Here is a 25,594-nt window from a genome sequence, read left to right as displayed (position 1 = left end):
ACCTACATATAGCATCTATTCACCAATAAGAATAAAGAGAATATCTGACTACCTCAGATTGCTTAATTGACAACATGGGTGAGGCTCTCCATAACTACAAATATATTATAAAGAAAACCCTGAGCACTGGCTTGACACAGCAATTGGTGTGTGGCCGTCAAGTGAGTGATCTGTAGTCTACTTTACTAGAGCACTGACATGTCCCCGTACCTGAAGGTCTGGCGGATCGCGTTACTGCGCAGGTCGATGATCTTAACCAGGTCGTCCCGGGAGCAGGTGAGCAGCTCGGTGCGGTCGTGGTTCAGGTCAAGCGATGTGACTCGGCCCAGGAGCTCCAGCTCACAGACTATACTCTCCGCTCTAAAAAAAAAAAAAACAATCAAATGAATACACAGCAAGCAAAAAAACTATAAGTGTTACGAGAGGGGGCATTCATTAGAGCACACCGTAGCAAAATGTGTTTCTTATTGGATACATTCATGTAGGTCTCTCCCAGTTTAGGCATGTTTGCTTCAGCTTGGTTCCTAGTGAATACATCCCAGGAAAAAAAGCCAGTGTCATGACAAGAAAACAACCCTTTAGGCAAAGAGCCCATACAACCATTGCCCACGACACAAATGCACTGGGTATGTATGATTCTCCCCCAGCTGGGTTCTCCACTTCCATTATTTGGATATTCCCCTATAGCAGCATGAGTACTACTTTTAAGTTTGTCATGTTAAAAACTTGACAAAAATATCCAAGGTGAATATCCCGCATGCTAATCGGGTTAGGAATTTAAGCAGTCAGGGGGACAAACGGGCTAAACTAGCTAGCTAGCCACGTAGCTTATTAGCTAGCCACACAGCTTATTAGCTAGCCACACAGCTTATTAGCTAGCCACACAGCTTATTAGCTAGCCACACAGCTTATTAGCTAGGTACTAGCACAAGCTTTATAGGGAGCACACTAGCTAGCCACATAGCTTATTAGCTAGCCACATAGCTTATTAGCTAGCCACATAGCTTATTAGCTAGCCACATAGCTTATTAGCTAGCTATAGCCATTTATATTTCTTTTTCCATTTTAGATAGTTTTTTTGTATGTTTAAATAGCTGAAGTTAGAACTTTGCTAAATGTATAGTAGTTATCTTCGTCTGCATTTCCATGGCGTTGACTAGCAGCAGGTTCAGTGGATGGACTAAGCAGGGGCAACACTATTGCTTGTTTGCTGATTAATCTCAGTACAGCTGTGACAGTCAACTCGCAACAAGCTTATAGGTGATAAAAAATAAAAAATAAATAAAAATAAAAGTTCTTAATGGGGAAATGTTTTAAATTGTGCTTCATATGAAATCTATTTCATGTCCATGTTGCTCATTATTGCACCAGTGTCTCATACAATAGCATTTCCAGCAACATTGCTCAGCGCTATTGCTATTGTATCATAGCCTTAAGGGGGTACTGTAAAATGTACATTTTCCCCACACTTACATATCTTTTTCTGCTCAAAATTACAATTATTTATAGAGAAACAAGTCCATGTCAATGCTTAAATCAGATGACCTTATGAGGGCTGGGCAAAAAACTACATGTTTTGAATGTAATTCCCCTTTAATTCCACATCTATGAGAGAAGAATGCATTTGCCTAGCAAAGTTCCTGTACTGCTGCTGCTAATTTCATGGAAGATTTTGAAAAACAAATGGGAAGCATACATTAAGCATTACTAGGGATATGGTTAGGTTTACAGTTTTGGTCAGGTTAAAGGGGCAATCTGCAGTTGCGCCATCCATTTTATGACTTCGAAATTAATAATATGGCCCTATTGATTCTTGAAGAAATTAACAAATGCCTCATCAGAACCCCAAATATAAGCTTGTTTTACTACAATGTTTGTAAACAAAGTAAATGTACAAAAACACTATATAGCCTCAAAATATGGTTAAAACTAGTTTTGATATCATGGATGGTGTCCTAGTTCTCCAGCCCTATCCTGAAGTATTTTACTGAAACAGGGGCTGGGAAATTGCTTGATTGTTTCACCTACGGATTGCCCCTTTAAGGTGAGTTGGACGTCTACAACCCATCTATTGGGGACTATCCCTCCACACTCACCTGATGTCCCAGAACCGCACCTTCTTATCAAAATGGCCGCTCATGACACACTGCTCTGTGCAGACTATGTCATTACAGCTGGACCCAGCAAACACAGTCTTCATGCCTGAGGAAGAAACAGAAACAGTTAGGGGGTTCCTAACAAGTAAAACTAATCCGCAATGAGTAGGCCATACATTGAATCTGCTTTAAATCTTAAAAGCCATTTTGTGTGGCTGAAAAAGAAAGAAAAAAAAACTTTAAGGGAAACCAGAGACGAGGAACAAAAACAAAATGCTAACACTAAAGGGGATAAGAAAACAGTTGACTCTTACAGACTTTGCTGCGCAGGTCCCACAGTTTTAGAGTCCTGTCGTAGCTCCCGGAGACTATACGAGCGTTGTCCAGGAGAAAGCGAGCCGCCAGGACCTTCCCGCTGTGGCCTGTCAGCGTGTGCTGGGGGGAACGAATGAAAACAAGCGTTTATTGGCCAAGTTCAGATAGTGTTTCACTGTTTGAGCGTTTTCTTCCATTTCGTGCCTAGTGAACACAACCTTGTCCAGCACAATCTCTGGGCCGTAGTTGGAGCCTATAACTAACTAGGCCTGGAGATTTTCACCCAGTCACGTTAAGGTGAAGGAAAACTCATGGCCCTTTGTGTTTGAGAACACAGGTGCGGTCTCAGTTCGAAAGTTGAGATCAGCAGCCCAGCCCCATACCACAGCCTGATACTCCTTAGTGATTGGTTCTGTTGGACGTCCGTTACAGTGACTCCATGGTCTCTTAAAGACACCGGATGTGACGTCATCCTCTATGTCAGCAGCCCCTGTGTCCAACGATGCACAACTAGAGCAGGTTGGTAGTAGAGCAGGGGCTGTTAGGAGCCGATGGATAGCGGGCAGTGGAACTGTGCATCAGACCTTTTACATCATCACATCATTGACCATCAGCATAGGACTTTAGCCGTCTCTCAAACACAGCCTAAAACAAAGTTATTTTAGGCTCCAAACGGGGCTTATGTTCTTATGTACAGTGCATTCGGGAAGTATTCAGACCCCTTGACTTTCCATATTTTGTTACATTACATCCTTATTCTAAAATTGATCAAATCTAAACACAATACCTCATAATGACAAAGCAAAAACAGGTTAGACATTTTCGCAAATGTATAAAAAAAACTGAACTCACATTTACATAAGTAATCAGACCCTTTACTTAGTACTTTGTTGAAGAACTTTTGGCAGAGATTACAGCCTCAAGTCTTCTTGGGTATGACGCTAGTCTTCTTACAAGCGTGGTACAACTGTATTTGGGGAGTTTCTCCCCATTCTCCTCTGCAGATCCTCTCAAGCTCTGTCAGGTTGGATGGAGAGCATCGCTGCACAGCAATTTTCAAGTCTCTCCAGAGATGTTCGATCGGGTTCAAGATCAGGCTCTGGCTGGGCCACTCAAGGACATTGACAGTTGTCCCAAAGCCACTCCTGCATTGTCTTGGCTGTGTGCTTAAGGTCATTGTCCTGTTGGAAGGTGAACCGTCGCCCTGGAGCAGGTTTTCATCAAGGATCTCTGTACTTTGCTCCGTTCATCTTTCCCCTCAATTCTGACCAGTCTCCCAGCCCCTGTTGCTGAAAAACATCACCCTGCATACCACTGCTGGCTTGCTTCTGAAGCTAAGCAGGGTTGGTCCTGGTCAGGCCCTGGATGGGAGACCAGATGCTGCTGGAAGTGGTGTTGGAGGGCCAGTAGGAGGCACTTTTTCCTCTGGTCTAAACAAAGATCCCAATGCCCCAGGGCAGTGATTGGGGACACTGCTCTGTGTAGGGTGCTGTCTTTCGGATGGGACGTTAAACGGGTGTCCKGACTCTCTGAGGTCATTAAAGATCCCATGGCACTTATCGTAAGAGTAGGGGTGTTAACCCCGGTGTCCTGGCTAAATTCCCAATCTGGCCCTCAACCATCACGGTCACCTAATAATCCCCAGTTTACAATTGGCTCATTCATCCCCCTCCTCTCCCCTGTAACTATTCCCCAGGTCGTTGCTGAAAATGAGAACGTGTTCTCAGTCAACTTACCTGGTAAAATAACGGATAAATAAATAAATAAATAAAATCCACACAGCATGATGCTGCCACCATGCTTCACTGTAAGGATGGTATTGGCCAGGTGATGAGCGACACCAGGTTTCCTCCAGAAGTGATGCTTGGTATTCAGGCCAAAGAGTCCAATATTGCTTTTATCAGACCTGAGAATCTTGTTTCTCATGGTCTGAGTGTCCTTTACATGCCTTTTGGCAAACTCCAAGCGGGTTGTCATGAGCCTTTTACTGAGGAGTGTCTTCCGTCTGGCCACCCTACCATAAAAGGCCTGATTGGTGGACCGCTGCAGATATGATTATCCTTCTGGAAGGTTCTCCCATCTCCACAGAGGAACTCTGGCGCTCTGTCAGACTGACCATCGGGTTCTTGATCACCTCTGACCAAGGCCCTTCTCCCCAAATTGCTCAGTTTGGCCGGGTGGCCAGCTATAGGAAGAACATCGGTGGTTCTAAACTTATTCCAATTTTACGAATGATGGAGGCCACTGTGTTCCTGGGGACCTTCAATGCTGCAGAAATTGTTTGGTACCTTTCCACAGAACTGTGCCTCGACGTAATCCTGTCTCGGAGCTCTGCGGACAATTCCTTCAACCTCATGGCTTGGTTTTAGTTCTGACATGCACTGTCAACTGTGGGACCTTATACAGACAGGTCTGTGCCTTTCCAAATCATGTCCAATCAATTGAATTTACCACAAGTGGACTCCAATCAAGTTGTAGCAACATCTCAAGGATGATCCATGGAAACAGGATGCACCTGAGCTCAATTTCGAGTCTCATAGCAAAAGGTCTGAATACTTATGTAAGGTTTATCTCTTAGACGTTTTATAAATGTGCAAACATTTTTAAAAACCTGTTTTCGCTTTGTCATAAGGTATTGTGTAGATTGCTGAGGAAATATTTAATTTAATCAATTTTAGAATAAGGCTGTAACGAAATGTGGGAAAAGTGAAGGGGTCTGAATACTTTCCTATTGCACTGTATGTATTGCGCTTGTCTGATGCTTTAAGCACACTGTTTGATTAAATAATTATGACACACAAATGACTCAAGAGGGAGCCAGAGATGAAGATAACCTAACCAGGAGAAAAAAAGGGAAAACAAATGGGCCCTTCTGAGGCATACTTACCCTCAGTCTATAGTCATCCACAGTCCAGATCCTACTGGCAAAGTCATTGGAYGCAGCCAGCAAGTAGGAGCCCTGAGACACACATCACCCAGTTAAACAGTGGAGTGAAAGAGCATCATTGCAGTCAGACGTAGGTCATTCAATTACATTTTCTAAACCTGAACTGAGGACCACTGAAAAATAAACTTGAAATCTAGTTCAAAGTAAGACAAAAAAAAAGACATTTTCAGAAAAGACCATGGTCACAGAAGACCAAAGATGGACAGTCGTGACTCATTAAACTTGCTGTGCAAGTATCCACAAGCAAAAACAAACAAGGCAACAGTTAACATGTCGTCCCCCACGCATAATGTAGCCCTTGGGCCAATTATTGAAAACAATTTAAGTTCAAAAGGGACAGGAGATATGCTTGTTCAAAGTTTGTAAATGCCGGATCCCTATAGAAAAACGTGTCATTCACAAGTTTGTCAAAATTGGGATAGTGGTGCCATATATCGTGTGACTAACGTACGTATGAACGGACAGACCCATAGTCTCCCCTATGATTTATATTACTGGTCATGCTGCAGAGCAGGGTTGGGGTCAATGCCATTTAGACCTTCAATTTCTGAAATGTAATTTATCCCAACCCTGCTGCAGAGGTAGCAAAACAGAAGGCAGATGTTACCTGTGACCTGAATAGGGGAAATTAGGTCTTGCCTGAAATGGCAGCCTATTTCCTTTAAAGTGCACTTCACTTCATAGGGCAGGGTCCTTTTTATTTTCTTTATTGTTGGACATGACTAAAAACAAAAGCAAATCAGCTCCAAGTGATTTCATAGTGAAATATACTTTCCAAATGCACAGTGAACTCAGACCTAGACTATATCCACATTTTGTTATGTTACTGCCGTACTCTAAAATGTATTAAATTGCCCCCCCAAGTCCACACACAATACCCCATAATGACAAAGCAAAATACATTAAATATCACATTTACACAAGTATTCAGTACCCTTTACTCAGTAATTTGTTGAAGCAACTTTGAAAGCAATTAAAGCCTCAAGTCTTCTTACAAGCTTGGCACACCTGTATTTGGGGAATTTCTCCCATTCTTCTCTGCAGAGCCTTTCAAGCTCTGTCAGGTTGGATGTGGAGCTTTGCTGCAGCTATTTTCAGCTGTCTCCAGAGATGTTCGATTGGGTTCAAGTCCGGGCACTCAAGGACATTCAGAGACTTGTCCCAAAGCCACTCCTGCGTTGTCTTGACTGTATACTTAGGGTCGTTGTCCTGTTGGAAGGTGAACCTTTACCCCAGTCTGAGGACCTGAGCAGATAAAAAAAAAAAATTGATCTCGCTGTACTTCGCTCCATTCAGCTTTCCCTTGATCCTGACTAGTCTCCCAGTCTCTGCCGCTAAAAACATCCCCACAGCATTCTCCCACCACCATACGTCACCCTAGTGATTGTGCCAGGTTTCCTCCAGACGTGGTGCTCGACATTCAGGCCAATGAGTTCAACCTTGGTTTCATCAGACCAGAGAATCTTGTTTCTCATGGTCTGGGAGTCTTTAGGTGGCATTTGGCAAAATCCAAGCGGGCTGTCATGTGCCTTTTACTGAGTGGCTTTACCATAAAAGCCATTACCATAAAATGCCTGATTGGTGGAGCGCTGCAGAGATTGTTCAGGAAGGTTCTCCCATCTCCACAGAGGAACTCTGGAGCTCTGTCAGAGTAGCCATCGGGTTCTTGATCACGTTCTCCCCCAAATGCTCAGTTTGACCGGGCAGACAGCTCTAGGAAGAGTCTTGGTGGTTACAAACTTATTCCATTTAAGAATGGAAGCCACGGTGTTCTTGTGGACCTTCAATGCTGCAGAAATTGTTTGATACCCTTCCACAGAGCTGAGCTCACCGGACAATACCTAAGACCTCATGGCTTGGTTTTTGGTCTGACATGCACTGTCAACTGTGGGACCTTTACACACAGGTGTGTGAGCGCACCTTTCCAAATCATGTCCAATCAATTGAGTTTACCACAGGTGGACTCCAATCAAGTTGTAGAAACATCAAGGTTGATCAATGGAAACAGAATGCACCTGAGCTCAATTTTGAGTCTCATAGTAAAGGGTCTGAATACTTATGTAAATAAGATGTTTCTTATTTAATACATTTGCAAAAATGTCTAAAAAACTGTTTTCACTTTGTCATTACAGGGTATTGTGTGTAGATTAGAGGAAAATATTTCAAATACATTTTAGAATAAGGCTGTAACGAAATGTGGAAAACGTCTGAATGCGCTTTATATACAAAAGTGGACACCCCTTCAAATTAGTGGATTCAGCTACTTCAGCCACACCCGTTGCTGACAGGTGTATAAAATCAAGCACACAGCCATGCAATCAATCTCCATAGACAAACATCGGCAGTAGAATGGCCTTACTGGAGCGCTCAGTGACTTCCAACATGGCACCGTCATAGGATGCCATCTTTCCAACACGTCAGTTCGTCAAATTTCTGCCCTGCTAGAGCTGCCCCGGTCAACTGTAAGTGCTGTTATTGTGAAGTGGAAACGTCTAGGAGCAACAAAGGCTCAACCACAAAGTTAAGCCACACAAGCTCACAGAAAGTGACTGCCGAGTACAAAAGCTGGAAGAAGCGTCAGTACGAGAACTGTTCATCTGGATCTTCATAAAATGGGTTTCCATGGACAAGCAGCCGCATTCAAGCCTAAGATCACCATGAACAATGCCAAGCATCGGCTGGAGTGGTGTAAATCTGGAGCAGTGTAAACGCATTCTCTGGAGTGATTAATCACGCTTCACCATCTGGCAGTCCGACGGACGAATCTGGTTTTGGCGGATGCCAGGAGAACGCTACCTGCCCGAATGCATAGTGCTAACTAAATTTTGGTAGAGGAGCAATAAATGGTCTGGGGCTGTTTTCATAGTTCGGACTAGGCCCCTTCTAGTTGATGATCCATGATATAGGGTGCCATTTTAGACAGGCTAGGAGATTAATCAGGATGACACTCACAGCACTGTCAAACTCTATACTGGTGATCCCGGCGTTGCTACCAGTCAGAGCACCCTTCGGCTCACAGCGACCTGCATACAGGAAGAAAACAGGGGTATTCATTAGTGCACACCGTAGCAAAATTTTTTGCATAAGAAAACGTTTAGCAATCAAAACAAGCTTTTCTTATTGGACAAATTCAGGTTAGTTTATCGCCGTTTCCATTCTTTTGCTTCCTTTGGGTTGCTAGGGAATATACACCAGAACCATATCTAATCGGTATCTTAGGAAGTCCCTGATCATTCTACTCAAATCTTAGAGACAAATAAATGGCAGTCAATTTGAAAGGGGGTGATATCTGGGCCGTGTTAAATTGTAGCACGCGATGGAAAAATAAAATGTGCGTTTCATATTGGACGAGTTCAGGTAGTCCCTCCCCCCCCTTTCAATCCGTTTTATTTTGGTGACTAATGAACAAGACCCAGGATAGACTGCTACAACACAGAACAAAAGAGTACCCATTAAAATACACAGCAACTGAACACAGGTGACATTAGGGGTGTGAACATTTAAACTAAAATTGGGATCCTTAATTTCTGAAAGAAAGCTGTTCCCCTCCCCAAAATGTTTGTATCACAGTGCAGCTGGCTAGCCTGCGCTTCTCTTCGTTAATGATGTGAGCGTGTTTTCAGTCTTCGGTCTGTTTTGTGTAGAATATCCTGGCCTATTCATTGATGATAGGCCCTGCTTTACTGAATTTGTGAGACATTGCAAGGAAATAAATTGCGAAATACAGCTTTTGATTGCCAATAGATGGGCCTAGTGCATGGTTCTGACTCAAGTCTGCCTGGTGGCCAACCTGCCTATATTTTGCCCCTCCCCCCTCTCGCTATGAAAGATGTGTGTCTCAGAAGTACGGCAACTAATCAGTCTCCTCCGTTCAAAAAACATTTAATCTTTGGAGTTGATTCCTAGTGGACGATTCCTACCCCCAAAAAATTCCTTCCCTGGCTTTTCAAAAATGTTTTTATTTTGAAAAACGTATTTTTCATATTTTTTTTTTACAGAAATGCCGACCTTTACTGACACCGGCCATATTCAACGAGTGTAATAATGTCATACATGTAAAGTTATCTAGGGAGCCAGCCAGTTAACGTTAAGCTAGCTAGCTAACAGTACACTTTAGCTTAAGACATGTAGCTAGCTAAGTAAACAATGAACCTAGCTAGGTAAACGGCGTGTAAGATCACACACGTAACGTTAGCTAACAAGCCAGCCAGCTATCGTTAGCTAGTTAAACAAGAATGAACATAGTGCAGTCATTGTAAATAAAAAATTGTTCTTAACCGATTTTCCTATTTAAAAAAAGTTCTTTGCTTTTTAATGGAAAGACTAAGAATAAAATTGTCACATACCTAATTGACAATGGACGAATTACCCATTTGGTGCACTCTAATCATTCTCCTGTCATGAAGGTCTCAGCTTGAAAACTTGAGATCATCTACCTATCCCAAACCCACACCCTGATACTCCTTGGTGATTGGTCATGTTGGATGTCCATCATCACTGTGACACCATGGTCTCAGAGACACAGGATGCGAGGTCATCCTCTCTGTCAGCAGCCCATGTGGCCAACGATGCACAACTAGAGCATGCTGGGAGTAGAGCAAGGGCTGCTGGGAGCAGTGGACAATGGGAAGGGACTTGGGCAATCAGACCTTTTACATTTCATCACTGACCTCCAGATCAACAAGTCACACACTTTAAATCATACAAAGACGACACATACCTGAGACCACCTCCCACAGTTTGACCCTGCGGTCCATCCCTCCGGTGGCCAGGAGTCGGGAGCCTGGGCTGAACCGCACCGCATTCACTTCCCCATCATGGGCTTCCTGAACAGACAAATGCCACACACAGTGGGTGACCAGAGGTCATCAGCGTCATTCATGTTGATATAGGCACACACGCAACTGAAAATTTTTCAAAAAGGGGTTTGCGACAGAAAACATCTTATTTGCAGAACTTGTCCATTTGGTGCCTAATAACTAAAAATCGGGTTTTCACAGTAAATACAGGTGGTGACTGAAGATACGGAGGTTGTTTTTAAACCACAAACAAATGTCATACACACTTTGTCAATTGGTCCACAGTTCCTTTGAAAGTCCATAAAAGTCATTTGTGACTAGTTTCAGGAAACTAGCCGTATGTCGCCTATTTTTTTTTCTCCAGAAATGCCTTCTGGAACATGTGAACTTTCATGTGCCTTAAACTTGTACGCCACCTGTAAATACGAATAAAGTTAAATTACGAGCCGAGTTGGTTTAGCCACAGAAAGAGACTGGAACCTTCCAGTTGGTTTAGCCTTGATTGGCTGACATAATGAATGGGCTGGACATGCCAAGAGGTGATTTTCAGATTGGTCTGCCGTGTAACTCGCTTCTGTCTATAATATGAGCAACTCGTTATGTGTAGATAATCCTTTCTACTGCAGTTTTGAAAGATGTAATGTTAGCCATGGAGAACTGCAAATTCTGGTTCATTGTTTAGCTAGCTACATGTAAACAAAAAGACTCCACTTCGCCAGATGATTACATGACCCATCAAGTTATTCAGGTGTGTCTGATGGTGATTACAGCTATCTACTGTATAATAATGCAAAAAAAAAATGTAAAAAAATTGTATCTGGAATTTGTCTTTCAGTGTCAGTCAAACACGCCTGACTCTCCTCCACCAGTTATACAAGGAGAATGGTCTAATGCAGGGCAAAGGCCGGCCCCCGACCTGATTCAACATGGCCCGCGGAATCATGCTCAGAACAAAGAATTTGCGATTGCAAAGTTTTAAAAAACGCATTTGTTATCCAAATTAAAAGCCCAATGAATACTCGCCTGTGTAAAAATTTAACTCCCCCCACTTGTGCGACATTTATTTTGAAGCCACGTATAAATAACTGCACAGGCTGACACGTCAGTTACAAATAGTAGCTAGCTAGAAATTGCTCAAAAATGAGTTTCATATATTTCAAAGGAAAGTAGACAATGAATGTAGGGTGTTCCAGCAAGAATGGACATTGAATGGACAATGGATATTTATTCAATGAGGTATCAGGGAAAGCTGTGTGCTTAGTGTGCAAAGAGAGCGTCGCTGACTTGAAAGACTACAACTTGAAAGCATGCAGAGAAATATAGGAATATGCCGTCTGCGCAGAGGGCAAGTGCATCGAAAGAGTTGCATTCTCAGTTGCTAAAGCAGCAAGGACTTTTCACAAAACTACATTCAGCAAACAAAGGAATTGCATTATTTTCCTGCAAGGGCTAGCTATGTACTGTTCCACAAAATTGCTAAACATAGCAAGCCATTCGCTGACGGCGAATTCATTAAAGAACGTTTACTCTGCAGCAATACTTTGCCCCGACAAGAAAGAGTCATTTCAAAATGTTTTCCTGCCAAGACGAACAGTGACATAGCCTGTTGAGGACATCGTAGAGAAGTTGAAAGAGAAGGTAAAGGATTTCACAGATTTCTCCTTGGCCCTGGATGAGAGCAGTGCCTTTGACACAGCACAGTTGTTGATATTCTATCCCCAGACTTTGACATTAGAGGAGCTTACAGTCAATAAAGAGCACAACCACAGGGAAAGGTAAATAAAGTGTGGGGAAAAGCTGTGACTGAGTTTTGAGAAGTTATCCAGTGTGACGACTGATGGGAACCCAAATTTGACAGGAAAAAAACTGGCCTTTTGAAAAGGATACAAGATCAAGTAGCTGAGCTGAACCCAGATCAGATTTTTTCCCCCTGCATTGCATTATCTATCAGGAGGTGCTCTGTAAATGTGTTCTGAAAATAAGCCATGTTGTGGATAGTCACTAAAGTGGTAAACTTCATAAGAGCAAAATCTTTAAAACCACAGGTAGTTTGTCTCACTGATGGAAGAGAGAGTCGGGTCATGCAGACCTCCCCTACCACACAACCGTGATATGACTGAGTTTGGGGAAGGTGCTAGGAAGGGGTGTGGGACCTGAAGTCAGAGATTGCTGAGTTTTTGCAAATGAAAGGATAATGTGGATTTCCCTCAACTGCAAGATAAAGAATGGTTGGCTGATTTTGCCTTCACCGTGGACATCACGGCCCTCATGAATGAACTGAATTCCAAACTACAAGGGAAGGGCCTTTTTGCACATCAGATGACGGCTTTGACAAGGATGTACAAGCGAAAATTACTCCTGACCCGCCAAGTTGAAGCCAACAATCTCACCCACCTTCTGACACTACAGTGAGTTTGTCGTTTTTAGGATTTACAAAGTGTTGGCAAATGACATGTTGGTTTCCTCTCCAACTTCAATGTGGATAAGGCTCACACTGACCTGCAACTTGAGCTTATCGATCTTCAGTCTGATGCAGCGATTGGAGAACTATTCAAAACAATGTCACTGACAAGGTTCTATGCATCTCTCGAAGATGTTTGTACTGTTTGGGTCAACCTATGCATGTGAACAGACATGTTCAGTGATGAGATATAACAAGTCAAGGCACAAATATCTTACTGACTCACCTCTCAGCAATCCTGCGCATAGCGAAGTCAGAAAATATACCTGACTTCACTGCTTTAGTCAATGCCCATCAGAGACTTCACTCCTCACAATGATTGAGTAGTTTAACTGTAATGTTGAGCTCCCCCTCTCGTGTTTTTGTGCATACCGTTAAGAGTTCTGTCCGTGATGCTGAATGCAGTGTACTTTTCCCTGCGTGTAGTTCATTGCATGTTTAATAATGAAAATACCTACCAAAAGGCGAACGTGGATGTGGTTTATTTCTGTGCATGTTAAAAAAGTAGCATATCTGGACGTGATTTACAGTTGATATATCTGTCAACAGTCAGATTCTGGCCCACGATGACAAACATATTCTTATGTTGGCCTCCATTGGAAAATAATTCCCAGGACTGGTCTAACGCCTCCCATCGAAAAGAGAGCTGCCCCAAGCAAGCACAGGTTACACCTGAAGCACGAGGACTTGCAGTGAGTTGTGAACTTCATTAACAACTACGTAGAAGATAATGCAATAGTATTACCAGGACGCCACCCAGGGCACAAACACTTTGGTGGAAAGCTGCTGCCATCTCATGTGACAAAAGCGGTGGTGGCATCTACAAGGAATCGAAACACTTGGTAGGTAAAGCATAAACAATACGTTTTGATTATTTAAATTGACCTCCAACATGGTTGGCACTACTTTTACTGATCTCATATTATTTCTGTATTTTCCAGAGGTACGTGTAGTTGGGCTGTCTTCCTTCAGGAACCTGTGGGAAAATTGTTGCCCCACATCAAGCTCAGGACAGACCTGTCAAGACCTGCAGTTGTCTCTGGGGGTCCCTACTGAACCACCAAGCAAAGATGTCAGGATGCATCACAGCTTTGATTTTGCGCAACAAGCAAGCAACATTTCTATTTTCCTTAAGCACATAGACTGATGGGTTCTGACGTTCAAAAACTTGAAAATATACCTATTCATACCACTGAGGGAGAGAGGGGAATATATGGCTGGCAACACCTAACTCCATAAACATCAGCCAGTGCAAGAGGCTTCACTGCAGTACCTGGTTCGAATCCAGGCTGCATCACATCCGGCCGTGATTGGGAGTCTCATAGGGCAGCGCACAATTGGCCCAGCGTCTTTCGGGTTTGGCCGGGGTATGCCGTCATTGTAAATAAGAATTTTGTTCTTAACTGACTTGCCTAGTTAAAGCTTAAATTAAATAAAATTCATGTTGTGCAAGGTTGTAATGTCTTCAATTGTTTTTGTTATTTCCCGTTTTAAAAGCTTCGATGCTCTGGAGCTTGGTGTTGTCGCCAAGGAGCAGTCGGACTCAGTCGGGACCAGGTTTCAGCCGCTGCGCAATGCTGACATCCTTCCTCCCATAGATGTTCCGCCTGTACAAGCACAACCTGGACTGGACACAGCTAGACAAGCGAATCTTTGAGAAGATCAGGGAGTTTTGCGACGAAAAGGCTATGGACATCACATGCCCTGCACCAAAGTCAAGGGCAGGACAGAAACAGGCTCTCTGAATATAGATTCCCTTGTTCATGCGTGGTTCAGACAGACTAGCTCATCACTGGGGGTAAGTTCCCAGTCACCAGCACTATTTGCAATGCCTCTATTCACATGACTCTTACACACCATCATTCGTTGCTGATACTTTTTTATTTTTTTATCCTGCTGCTCAGCCACTTTACCCCTGATTGTATGCATATAACTACCTCATCTATCACTGATATGGTTATTGATAGTTCTTGTACATACTGTATATCATTTTTTTTTTCTCTACTGGCATTGACACTTTTTCCTTTAAATTGACACTATTTTTGATATTGCTACTATGCAAGTAACCATTTCACTGTACCATTTACACCTTCTGTAGAGATCCAGCCATTTAGCAAGATGTGGATGGGGGTTACAGCATTTCTTTCACATGGCCCATCAATTTAGACAAGTGTGTCTGGGTAAGTGTCATCTATTTATAAAATATTTTTATATGGACACTTTGTTCACCTGGAATTGTTCATCATCGTAGGCTACTACTTTCACCACTTAGTCTTAATCTTTACTACACTACTCACTGTTAGCACATGACCTCACATGTAAATCCTTAAAAGAGATGGGGCTGGCTTAAAAAAGGTGTGAACAATCCTGAATGGGTGTACACAAAGAAGAGCTCTCCAGTAGGTGTCCCAAAATAGTCAAGGACCATTTTCTCAAAAGTGAGGTTACAAGTTTCATCAACTTTCAAAGCAGAATTACTTTCCCATTGTTCCTCAAATGCAGTGTATGACATGCCATTTTGTAGCTCTGTGTCTCTGCTTTTATCCAATGCAATAAACACAATTTCAAATTTTGCTACATAAGACCGAATCAAGGCGGCCGACCACATTTATTTCTCTCTTTTCTGCATCGTTTTCTCAAGTCTAGGTCTCAGCTTGAAAACTTGAGATCATCTACCTATCCCAATCCCACAACCCAACACTCCTTGGTGATTGGTCATGTTGGATGTCCATCACTGTGACACCTTGGTCTTTTAAAGAGACACAGGATGCGAGGTCATCCTCTTTGTCAGTAGCCCCTGTGGCCAACGATGCACAACTAGAGCATGCTGGGAGTAGAGCAGGGGCTGCTGGGAGCAGAGGGGCAATGGGAAGGGACTTGGGCAATCAGACCTTTTACATCTCATCATAGACCTTCAGCACCTGACCTAAAAAAGACTTGCGCCTTTCATTAAAATGTGTGCATGTCCGCATGTGTGAGAGAGCTGGCCTGATCTCAAAACACTGAGTGTAGGAAAATGCAACCAAGATACTCACAAATACATGGAGGGCAGTGGAGGGAACGCGGACATCGGCACACACTCCGGAGGTCGTCTCCGTGTTTTCGAGTGATGTTCCGTACGAGTTCCCAGTACGACGCCTGCCAACAGAGAGGAGAGCCGTCAAACTAGTAATCACCTCAAAACACGCAGACAATCAAAAACAAAACGCATTCAGGGAAGTCGAAATACAACCATATGTTCACAGAACTCATAGCACAACATGCGATGGTCCCAGGGAAGCCAGTGCATGGTCAGAGAGCAGAGCGATGGAAGTGGGAAGTAGTCAGGGAACTCTTGTCAGGAAGCAAATGGAAGCCAGGGATTTCTAGGATCCCAAATCAGTTGCCGCTAACGGCCAAACTAGACCGCAAGCTTAGCATAGCTGAAACGGTAACCAACGAGACATGCAGAAGCAACTCACAACTGTCTCACTTCATTTTAGTCTGTTTTTATGCTAACGGAAAGGAAAACGCAACACTTGCAGGGTAGTTTGAGTAAATCCACACAGGAAATCCTTCAAACAAATTAGGCTACATACTATATCCAATACGCTATAGCCAAGTGACACAGTAGTTAAATAGTGTAGGAGCGGTTGCCAACTGTAAACAACTTTAGCCAGCAAGCTAACCATCATGGAGCTAAACAATTTACTTATTTACACTAATCCAACAACGGCACCACTCTTTACTAGCAAACGTAATGCTGCCTCAAACTGATAAGAGAAATAGACGTGAAATTACCATGGTATAATAGACTTCATATCTAACAACCCATAATAAAAGTACATTTTTTAATTTATAGAAAACATTTTTATAAATACATTTTACTGCTTACCAAAGTTGACTGGCTAACTTAATGATCCTGCTTTATGGAACACCCCAAAGTCTCCACGCTTGTTTACATACCGGTATAAGGGTGGGGAAATCACATACAAAGACACAGGTGCTTTGAAAAGCATGTCAGTATGTGATATTTGCACCCTAATGAGGGTAGACTTACTAGAGGGAGCACTTTGGAATTAAACAAATTACCCCATTCACAGATGGAATTAGTCTTACTCAAAACAAGCAATAAAAAAAAAGGAAACATTCAGCAAGAGTTCCAGAATTTATGAATTTGGATAAATATGATCAAAAAAGCCATTGAATTACTAACAAAGCAAAAGTTGTCCGAGACCCCTTTTTAAATCAATCGATCAGTTTAAGATTTGATGGTCAGCCGATAAGTTCCACTGTGTCATTGCCAGATTCGGCCCTAGATAAATCCCACGTGGCAAACTAATAATCTGACAAAGTGTGTTAATTTGTTTTCACTGAGAAGAAATTTAATAGTGCCATCATCCTGGATTTTTTTAGTAGCTACATCAAGATGCCTCCTCTAACACACACACAGGCCCACACAAAACGCACACCCCCACACAGGCGTACACACAGCTGTGAGCCCTACAGACACCACAGTGACGTTTCACCTGGAGTCTGGAGGAAGGAGTCCGGGATGCACAGACTCAGATACGCTGCAGACGGACAGACAGAGAGAAGCCATCAACAGGATGGACACATCCGCCCAAAGGATCCACAGTAACATCAGGGATAATGTTTGAAAATGTAATGCAAAAGAAAACGAAAAAGCCCTTTCCAGGGGTGTATTCATTAACGCACACTGTTGCAATACTTTCTGCAACTCTTCCGTTTGGTGCCTTATGAACACAACCCAGGACAGACGACCAGACAGACACCCATAGAGCGGAAGACTTCAGACTCGCCACACAGAGAATCAAGCAAACGCATTCGTACCCAAATATGTTGGAGATTGAGTCCAACAGGCCGCTTTGAGGAGACTGTCCGGAGATACGTTTACTATGAGAGACGAACACAGAGAGGAGGGTTATTTCATACGCGACGCAACGTCTCCGCCAAAAATATACATCCCGGTCCAGAAACATCCCTAGCCCCAACGTTCTAGGCACTTGTGTAGATTTGAAATATTGAGTATGAATCAGACTTTGGTTGAAAAAATATTTAGGGTATTTCAATTACTTTCAAGACACATTTGGAAGTACAGCACCAGTCAAAAGTCCAGACACTTACTCATTCAAGGGTTTTTCTTTATTTTTTACTATTTTCTACACTGTAGAATAATAGTTAAAACATCAAAACCATGAATTAACACATGGAATCATGTAGTAACCAAATAAGTGATAAATCTAAATATATTTTATATTCTTCAAAGTAGCCACCCTTTTCCTTGATGATAGCTTTGCACACTCTTGGCACACTCAACCAGCTTCATGAGGTAGTCACGTGGAATGCATTTCAATTAGCAGGCGTGCCTTGCTAATTTGTGCAATTTCTTTCCTTCTTAATGCATTTGAGCCAATCAGTTGTGTTGTGACATGGTAGGGGTGGAATACAGAAGATAGCCCTATTTGGTGAAAGACCAAACCCTATTTGTTAAAGACCAAGTCCATATTATGGAAAGAACTGCTCAAATAAGCAAAGAGAAACGACAGTCCATCATTACTTTAAGACATGAAGGTCAGTCAATCAGGAACATTTCAAGAAGTTTGAATGTTTCTTCAATTGCAGTCGCAAAAACCATCAACGCTATGATAAAACTGGTTCGCATGAGGATCGCCACAGGAAAGGAAAACCCAGAGTTATCTTTGCAGCAGAGGTTAAGTTCATTAGAGTTACCACCCTCAGAAATTGCAGCCCAAATAAATGCTTTACAAAGTTCAAGTAACAGACATCAACTGTTCAGAGGAGACTGAGTGAGTGAGTTAGGTCTTCTTCGTCAAATTGCTGCAAAGAAACACAACTGAAAGACACGAACAAGAAGAGACTTGCTTGGGCCAAGTAACACGAGCTATAGAAATTAGACCGGTGGCAATCTGAACTTTGGTCTGATGAGTCCAAATTTTAGATTTTTGGTTCCAACCGCTGTGTCTTTGTGAGACGAAGAGTAAGTGAAAGGATGATCTCTGCATGTGTAGTTCCCACCGTGAAGCATGGAGGAAGTGGTGTGATGCTTTGCTGGTGACACTGTCAGTGATTTTTATAGAATTCAAGGCACACAACCAGCATGGCTACCACAGCATTCTGCAGCGATACGCCATCCCATCTGGTTTGTGCTTAGTGGGACTATAATTTGTTTTTAACAGGTCAATGACCCAACACACCTCCAGGCTGTGTAAGGGCTATTTGACCAAGGAGAGTGATGGAGTGCTGCATCAGATGACCTGGCCTCCACAATCCCCTGACCTCAACCGAATTGAGATGGTTTGGGATAAATTGGACCGCAGAGTGAAGGAAAAGCAGCAAAGTGCTCAGCATATGTGGGAACTCCTTCAAGACATGAAAAAGCATTCCAGGTGAAGCTGGTTGAGAGAATGCCAAGAGTGTGCAAAGCTGTAATTAAGGCAAAGGGTGTCTACTTCGAAAAATCTCAAAAAATAAAATATTTTTTTGTTTGACGCTGTTGGTTACTACATGATTCCATATGTGCTATTTCATAGTGTTGATATCTTGACTATTATTCTACAATATAGAAAACTGTAAAATTAAAGAAAAACTCTTGAAGTAGGTGTGCCCAAACTTTTGACTGGTACTGCAAGTATTTGGATTATATATTTAGTAGTTGAATATTGGAATGTATTTGGAAATACAGTGTATTTTCTAATACAACAAATAAATACTCCCACGCATTTCAACCCAGTATCTGAATAGTAGGCTTTTTATAGTAAGTTAATTTGAAAATGTTGATTTGGGCCAAATTATTTGAAATTCCTTATATACACAGAAAATAAGTATTTAAAGAACAAATCATTTGAACCCAGGTATGGTATAAACAATATTCAGATTGAAGATTTCACCCAAGCCTTTCATAGGGTAAGGTGGAGCTACTTCCATATTGTTTAGATCTATCAAATTCTTAGATCTACATCAAGTGTGTAGGACTGGCTATAGGAGCCGTTTCTGGACAGGGTTTCACTAAGAACATGTTTGCGTCACACTCCCACCTGGGGGTGCGGCTGAGCGGCCGGTTGGGAGAGGCCTCTCTAGTGCCTTTCACAGAATCATCAGCTAGAACCTCGATGTCGTCGTCCCTGAGAACAGGAGACCAGAAAAGTCATAACCACCAATCCCAGGGGTGAGTCTCAATTGTAATTCCTTGATCCCTCGCATCCGCTCTTGCCATAACTGTATAGTGTGATATGCATTTAAATTGTATACATTTGATTAATAAAATATTTAAATGAGTCATCTTCCTCAAATATTGAACCGAGAATGAAGGGTAATGAAGGGCTTTGCGACAATAAAGGAAAACTGATTGGTCCTCAACTCATAGCTCAAACACTTCATTCAGGAAAAAGTTGAGTTAGCCTGGCACGGAAAAGGTTAAAGGTGATGCACTTGTTGCCATAGAAATGTACCGTTTAAAAAGGTGAGTCACCCCGAGTTGAGTTAAGAATTGACCAGTTTAGCTTACAAACTACTGTATCCATCTGCTCAGAGCAGTCTTCTGTGGTTCTATGGTAAATAATACTCACGGGTCCATGGGCAGGGGCTCCTTTGCAGCGTCTGCAAGCTCCTTCTGAAGCTTGGCTTGTCTGCGCCTGGAACGAAAAGCATGAAAATAACTAGATAAAATGCACCCATTACTGGATTACACAACAACCTAAACACTTATTTGGAAGGATTTACTTAAAATGAATGTGACGTGGTCATCCTGCCTGCTTTAGTTGAATCCATTGATTGCTAGTTGCTCCGGATAAGAGTGTCTGCTACATGGTTAAAATACAAAATGTACAAAAATTGCATGCAGGCCACTTGGGGGCACCTAGAAGATCGATCCCTGAGCCACAACTGGGTCTCCAAGCCAGCCACCCAGTTGCTCCATGCACCCTCATCACACTAAGATATGATACAATTAGAGCTGAGTCAAGCTGTGTTGCCCTGGTTCACTCACTTGTAGGTTCGGTTTATGTAAAATATGGAGTGCTAAAGCTTGGAATAAATAAAATGTGACTCAGTGACAACACAAGGTTGTTTTCCTCAAGAAATAGAATATGCTTCATATTTTGTTTCGTTGCCATGATACTTCCTGGTATCGTGATACCCGGTATCAGGACATCCCCACTCACTTGCAGTCTTTCTCGTTTTCCGCATTGAGCTTGTTGGCCTCTTGGGATTTCTCGGCCATCCAGCGCGACACCAACTCCTGGTTATCGTCGGTGGTGCGCCGCAGCTTCTCCTCCAGGGCACCGAAGGTGATCTGCAGGGCGTCATACTCATCCTTCAGCGTCTGGTTGGCCTGCTCCAGGTCCTGCAGCTGACCACGCAGCTCCCGGCACTCTCCCTCCAGCTCGGCAATCTGCCGCTGGTACTCCTGCATCCTGACAGATGAGATTGGCAGAAAAAGGTATTCATATCAGGGGGAAAAGGAGGAAAACCGATTTGGGATGGTCAGTTGCAATGTCGAATAATCTAATCTATACCGAACAAAAAATATAAAACATAAAAATGTGTGAGCTGTTGTTCCCCTAGCTAATTACCTACTTTTCACACTGACAATTCTAAACAGCTATAATGCTACAGGCTTCACTGTCATGGCGCACAGTAGAGACCTGCGTGGGACCCATTTCTTCATCCCGCTCCCGCAGCTTTTCATGCATACTCCTCCCCCACCCGGTGGCTTTGTCCAACACCCACCCGCAGTCCCACAATGTTATTTTAGGCGTATGTGACGCAGCTCACTTCGCGCTTCAACCTCTAGCTGGTTGAGTGCCCTCCACTTCTTTCCATTATCAATATCCTATTTACAGACACTGTCGTAAACATATTTAAGTTTACTGCCACATGTATTTAGCCTACTCTATTTCAATGAGACCACACATACTAGGAGAGGTAGGCAACTGAAGTTGAAGCAGCGAATCGAGTATGTGAATAATGCAAAAAAATATATATTTTAATACAACTGGTAGGATAATGCATACAAAGCAGAAAGAGGACCATTTCTAAATAATCTGCGGGACAACAGAAATCTTTTCATCCCAAAGTCGCCTGTGACTGCCCGCAATATGAAAAATGCAGACCGCGCCGCAATGATTCCTGTCGGGACCTGCAGTCATCCTGCGGGAATGCAGCCATCTAGTGCACAACACTGCTCACCAGCAGGGTCAGACAGCCCGGGAAGGACCAGTCCACGGCCTTTTCTGTATATTAAAAATATCAGTGAATGATACAAAGTTCCATCTTGAATTGATGGGTAGCTAGAGGAAAGCAGTTTAAGTTTAAAGCTACAGTCTGGGATCTGGGAATAATCGTAAACTCAATTGTTGAACAACTGATTCTATTTTTGGATAATATGATGTATAGAATGTACAAAGGTAATTATTTGTCATGCCTCATCTTAGGAGGATCAGATGGTGACGTTTCAGCAGGGTCAGGGAAAACCAGTCTGACAGAGATGAGGTGAATTTTTGCAGATACAACACTTTATTCTCTCTGTGAAGAAAAAATGGCTTTTGGCGTGTCCAATGTTAAGGCAGGTCTGACAAACCTCCTTAAGTTGATTTCCAAACTGTATAAAGGTTTGTTATTTGATGACAGAAAACAAGTAAAACAAAAATGTGAGGAAGACCTGGAAGAAGCTATTGATGAAGGATTAAAAGATATGAACATGACTGGGGATTCAAACATATCTTAGACATAAATTACTATAGTTTAAGACCATCCATAGAAATAACTATATGCCAGTGAAACTGAATTACATGGACTCAGAAATGTCATTCCTCTGCTGAGGTGTAAAACACAAAAGGGGACACATTTGCATATGTTATGGTCTTGTAAAGGCTGGCTGAATTCTTTCAAAGAGTATGTTATTTTATCTCAACACGCCTACAGATTCTCCCTTTTCCTTGGTTTTGTTTGCTTATCTGAAGAAACTATTAAACCAAGCACTTATAGCAGCTAAGTAACGCATTGCCATTAATTGGAAGGTTGGTTATCCTCCCGAAATGTCAAGTTAAGTATCACTAGCTTTGATTAATTACAAGATTAAGGGTATACTGTGTAACTGTCATAAGGTCTGGATGCCTTACATGGAATATAGTACAAATAAAGGAGTCTATTGAAAACATGCCCACGTCAGGGGAGATACCCATTTAGGGAAATAAAGTGCTTTTAACCCTTAACAAGTAAAGAATCAATGCTGCATATGACATCAGGGTTGCAGTCAAAAACGGCATCCAGAATAGACCTGCTTGTTTAAAAAGTCAACCAGCCAAACAACTCTCATTAGGATTGCGTGTTTGTTTTCAGATTATTACAGTTCCTAATAAAAAAAATATTTTAAGTCACAGTTCCAACCTATACTTTTTTTCAACAAGCATTTCTAAAGTAAGATGTACAGTAGGCCTGACCATTTATCATCTGTATTGTTACTTAAAGTTGCACTAACAAAAACTTAGCTTGCGTGTTCTGTTAGACATGTGTGATGTGATCAAATCAGTTTATTCCTGTTCAGAATAAAAAATATTTATTGTATTTTAACAGCAACAGTTCAAACCTAAACAGATATGTAAGAGTTTTTAAATGGGGATCAAACATGAATAGCTATTTATGAGTATTTCATTTAATTGTTTTTAGTCTTTATTGCATTTGTTTTCGGCGTAAGGGCAATGTAATGTACCCATATTTACATGTTAGTTGCAGGTCTTCCTGGGTCCCAGGAAAACAGAATTTCTAGTTTGGGTCCCAGGCTAAAAACCCCTGATACAGTTTCAGCTTCCAGGAATAGTGTACAGATCCTTGCGACATGGGGCTGTGCATTATCATGCTGAAACGTGATGGTGGCGGATGAATGGCACGACAATGGGCCTGAGGATCTCATCGCGGTATCTCTGTGCATTGAAATTGCCATCGATAAAATGCAATTGTGTTTGTTGGCTGTAGCTTATTCATGCCTATACCATAACCCCAACATGGGGCACTCCATTCACATCAGAAAACTGCTCGCCCACACGATGCCTGTTGTGAGGCCGGTTTGACATACTGCCAAATTGAAGCGATTTATGGTTGAGAAATTAACACTCGATTATCTGGCAACAGCTCTGGTGGACATTCCTGCAGTCAGCATGCCAATTGCATGCTCCATTAACTTCTGACATCTGTGGAATTATTACAAAACGGCACATTTTACAGTGGCCTTTTGTCACCAGCACAAGGTGCATCAGTGTAATGCTCATGTTGTTTAATCAACTTCTTGATATGCCACGTTTCAGGTGGATGGATTATCTTGGCAAAGGAGAAATGCTCACTAACTGGGATGTAAACAAATTTATGCACTAAATGAGAGAAATAAGCTTTTTGTGCATATGGACATTTAAAGAACAATTTTTCAGTGTACATTTTTCAGTGTAAATAGGATGGTCAGAAATCCCTGATTTGTCAGGAAGAAACCATACATCTGGTTCATGAGAACAACATCAGTAGGTAACAATATAGCTGTAGTGTTGGAAAGTACAAAAAGGCCCAATCAAGCAGAGATCAATAACATGTAGAGAGTAGACTCACTTGGCCTCATTGCGCTGAATCTCCTTGTCCTTCTGCTGAATCTGGTGGTTCAGCTCAATCACACTCTGGGCCAGCTAAATGAAAGCAGCGCAAGAGAGAAGAGAAAGACATTCAGTCAAAACATCCACAACTGATGGCAAGTTGGTTACAAAACAAACCCAATTATAAACAAATAGAAAGTCAAGGTCTTAAATCCAGAGCTTGCTCCAAATGAACTAGTCGCAGACATTAAGACATATTTGAATCAAATTAAGTAGCTAACCAAAATTAGTATGCGCTTCAGATATTGTCTGGTAAAAAAAGTCATTTGAGGAACAAGCTTACTTTGAAATCACAGCTAGCCACGTGGTTAACACGAGACTTATACAAATTTCACCCTTTTGATCGATCATGACTAATGATCATGAGCAATCCTTTATTTTCCAGCTATCAGTCACCGGATCTTTGGGGACCGGGCTACATAAGTCTTGTGAGTTAAGGCAATGAGGCCAATGACAAAGTGAAAAACAATGGAGCCTTTGATTCTTGTCCTCTGTCCCACTCCTGCCCCATCCACAGTGATTTAGTGGAGGGTGTACACAGGCGTACGCCACATACCCACTTTTTCAGTTGCCATTGCGTATAATCACTTCATACCGGAGTATACAGTATTACCGAAACACAAGGGGCGCCATTTCTATTTTTTGACCCAAAACAAATTTAGGCAACAGGGATCTTGAGCCAAGGGGGTTGAATGTTTGATGTAACCAAGAAACTTGATCTTGACATCTAGCCACTTAGCTAGCAAGTTAGCAAACCAAATGCATAGCTGGAGCCCTGAGCATGATATCATTTATCATCTTAAGAATTCTTATAGTTAATCTTAACTTATAATTATTAGCAGTGGAGTAGCACATACCCCTGCTTATAACTGGGAACTTCTGACTCAGTTGCTGCCTCAATTATATACATTACCAGTCAAAAGTTTGGACACACCTACTTATTCCAGGGTTTTTCTATATTTTTACTATTTTCTACATTGTAGAATAATAGTGAACACATCAATTATATATAATGGCGCCGGAGAGGATGGCTGCCGTTTTACAGGCTCCTAACCACCTGTGCTATTGTGTTTGTTTTGTCGCATTATTTGTAACTCATTTTGTACACAAAGTTGCTGCTACCGCTTATGACTGAAAAGAGCTTATGGACATCAGAACAGCGATTACTCACCTCGAACTGGATGAAGATTTTATCTTTAAAGACTAAAATGCAAACTATAAACTGGACGATCTAGAATTATAAGACTATCCTACCAATGGGACATTAAAAACGAATATCTTACATTTCACCGAGACGTGTCTGAACGACGACACGGATA

The 25,594-nt window shown here is 42.2% G+C and overlaps 1 protein-coding gene and 3 non-coding genes across 6 annotated transcripts in view; all 4 read right to left on the bottom strand.

The window, feature by feature from the left end:
- The window catches only part of atg16l1 (ATG16 autophagy related 16-like 1 (S. cerevisiae)), a 53,011-nt gene that overhangs the window by 8,681 nt on the left and 18,736 nt on the right, over positions 1 to 25,594 (bottom strand). The window contains exons 5-17 of one of the 3 annotated variants that reach the window (XM_024014264.2): positions 24,235 to 24,308; positions 20,802 to 21,053; positions 20,208 to 20,273; positions 19,677 to 19,763; positions 17,452 to 17,514; positions 17,127 to 17,171; positions 15,654 to 15,756; positions 10,079 to 10,184; positions 8,311 to 8,381; positions 5,299 to 5,370; positions 2,411 to 2,531; positions 2,097 to 2,202; positions 211 to 360 (exon numbers count right to left, since the gene is read on the bottom strand). In XM_024014264.2, coding sequence (XP_023870032.1) covers positions 211 to 360; positions 2,097 to 2,202; positions 2,411 to 2,531; positions 5,299 to 5,370; positions 8,311 to 8,381; positions 10,079 to 10,184; positions 15,654 to 15,756; positions 17,127 to 17,171; positions 17,452 to 17,514; positions 19,677 to 19,763; positions 20,208 to 20,273; positions 20,802 to 21,053; positions 24,235 to 24,308 — 1,316 coding nt within the window. The remainder of the gene's footprint in view (positions 1 to 210; positions 361 to 2,096; positions 2,203 to 2,410; positions 2,532 to 5,298; positions 5,371 to 8,310; positions 8,382 to 10,078; positions 10,185 to 15,653; positions 15,757 to 17,126; positions 17,172 to 17,451; positions 17,515 to 19,676; positions 19,764 to 20,207; positions 20,274 to 20,801; positions 21,054 to 24,234; positions 24,309 to 25,594) is intronic. The other 2 variants (XM_024014265.2, XM_024014266.1) reach the window with 2 other exon arrangements.
- Positions 2,753 to 3,020, bottom strand: LOC111949993 (small Cajal body-specific RNA 6). The gene has a single exon (XR_002875440.1). It is a non-coding gene; the product is annotated as a small Cajal body-specific RNA 6 (non-coding RNA).
- Positions 9,764 to 10,029, bottom strand: LOC111949992 (small Cajal body-specific RNA 6). The gene has a single exon (XR_002875439.1). It is a non-coding gene; the product is annotated as a small Cajal body-specific RNA 6 (non-coding RNA).
- On the bottom strand, positions 15,264 to 15,531 carry LOC111949991 (small Cajal body-specific RNA 6). Its single transcript, XR_002875438.1, has one exon. It is a non-coding gene; the product is annotated as a small Cajal body-specific RNA 6 (non-coding RNA).

The sequence above is a fragment of the Salvelinus sp. IW2-2015 genome, linkage group LG22 (genome assembly GCF_002910315.2).
Source record: "Salvelinus sp. IW2-2015 linkage group LG22, ASM291031v2, whole genome shotgun sequence".
NCBI lineage: Eukaryota > Metazoa > Chordata > Actinopteri > Salmoniformes > Salmonidae > Salvelinus > Salvelinus sp. IW2-2015.
Note: the sequence above shows the minus strand (reverse complement) of the source record. Positions and strands in the feature narration are given on the sequence as shown.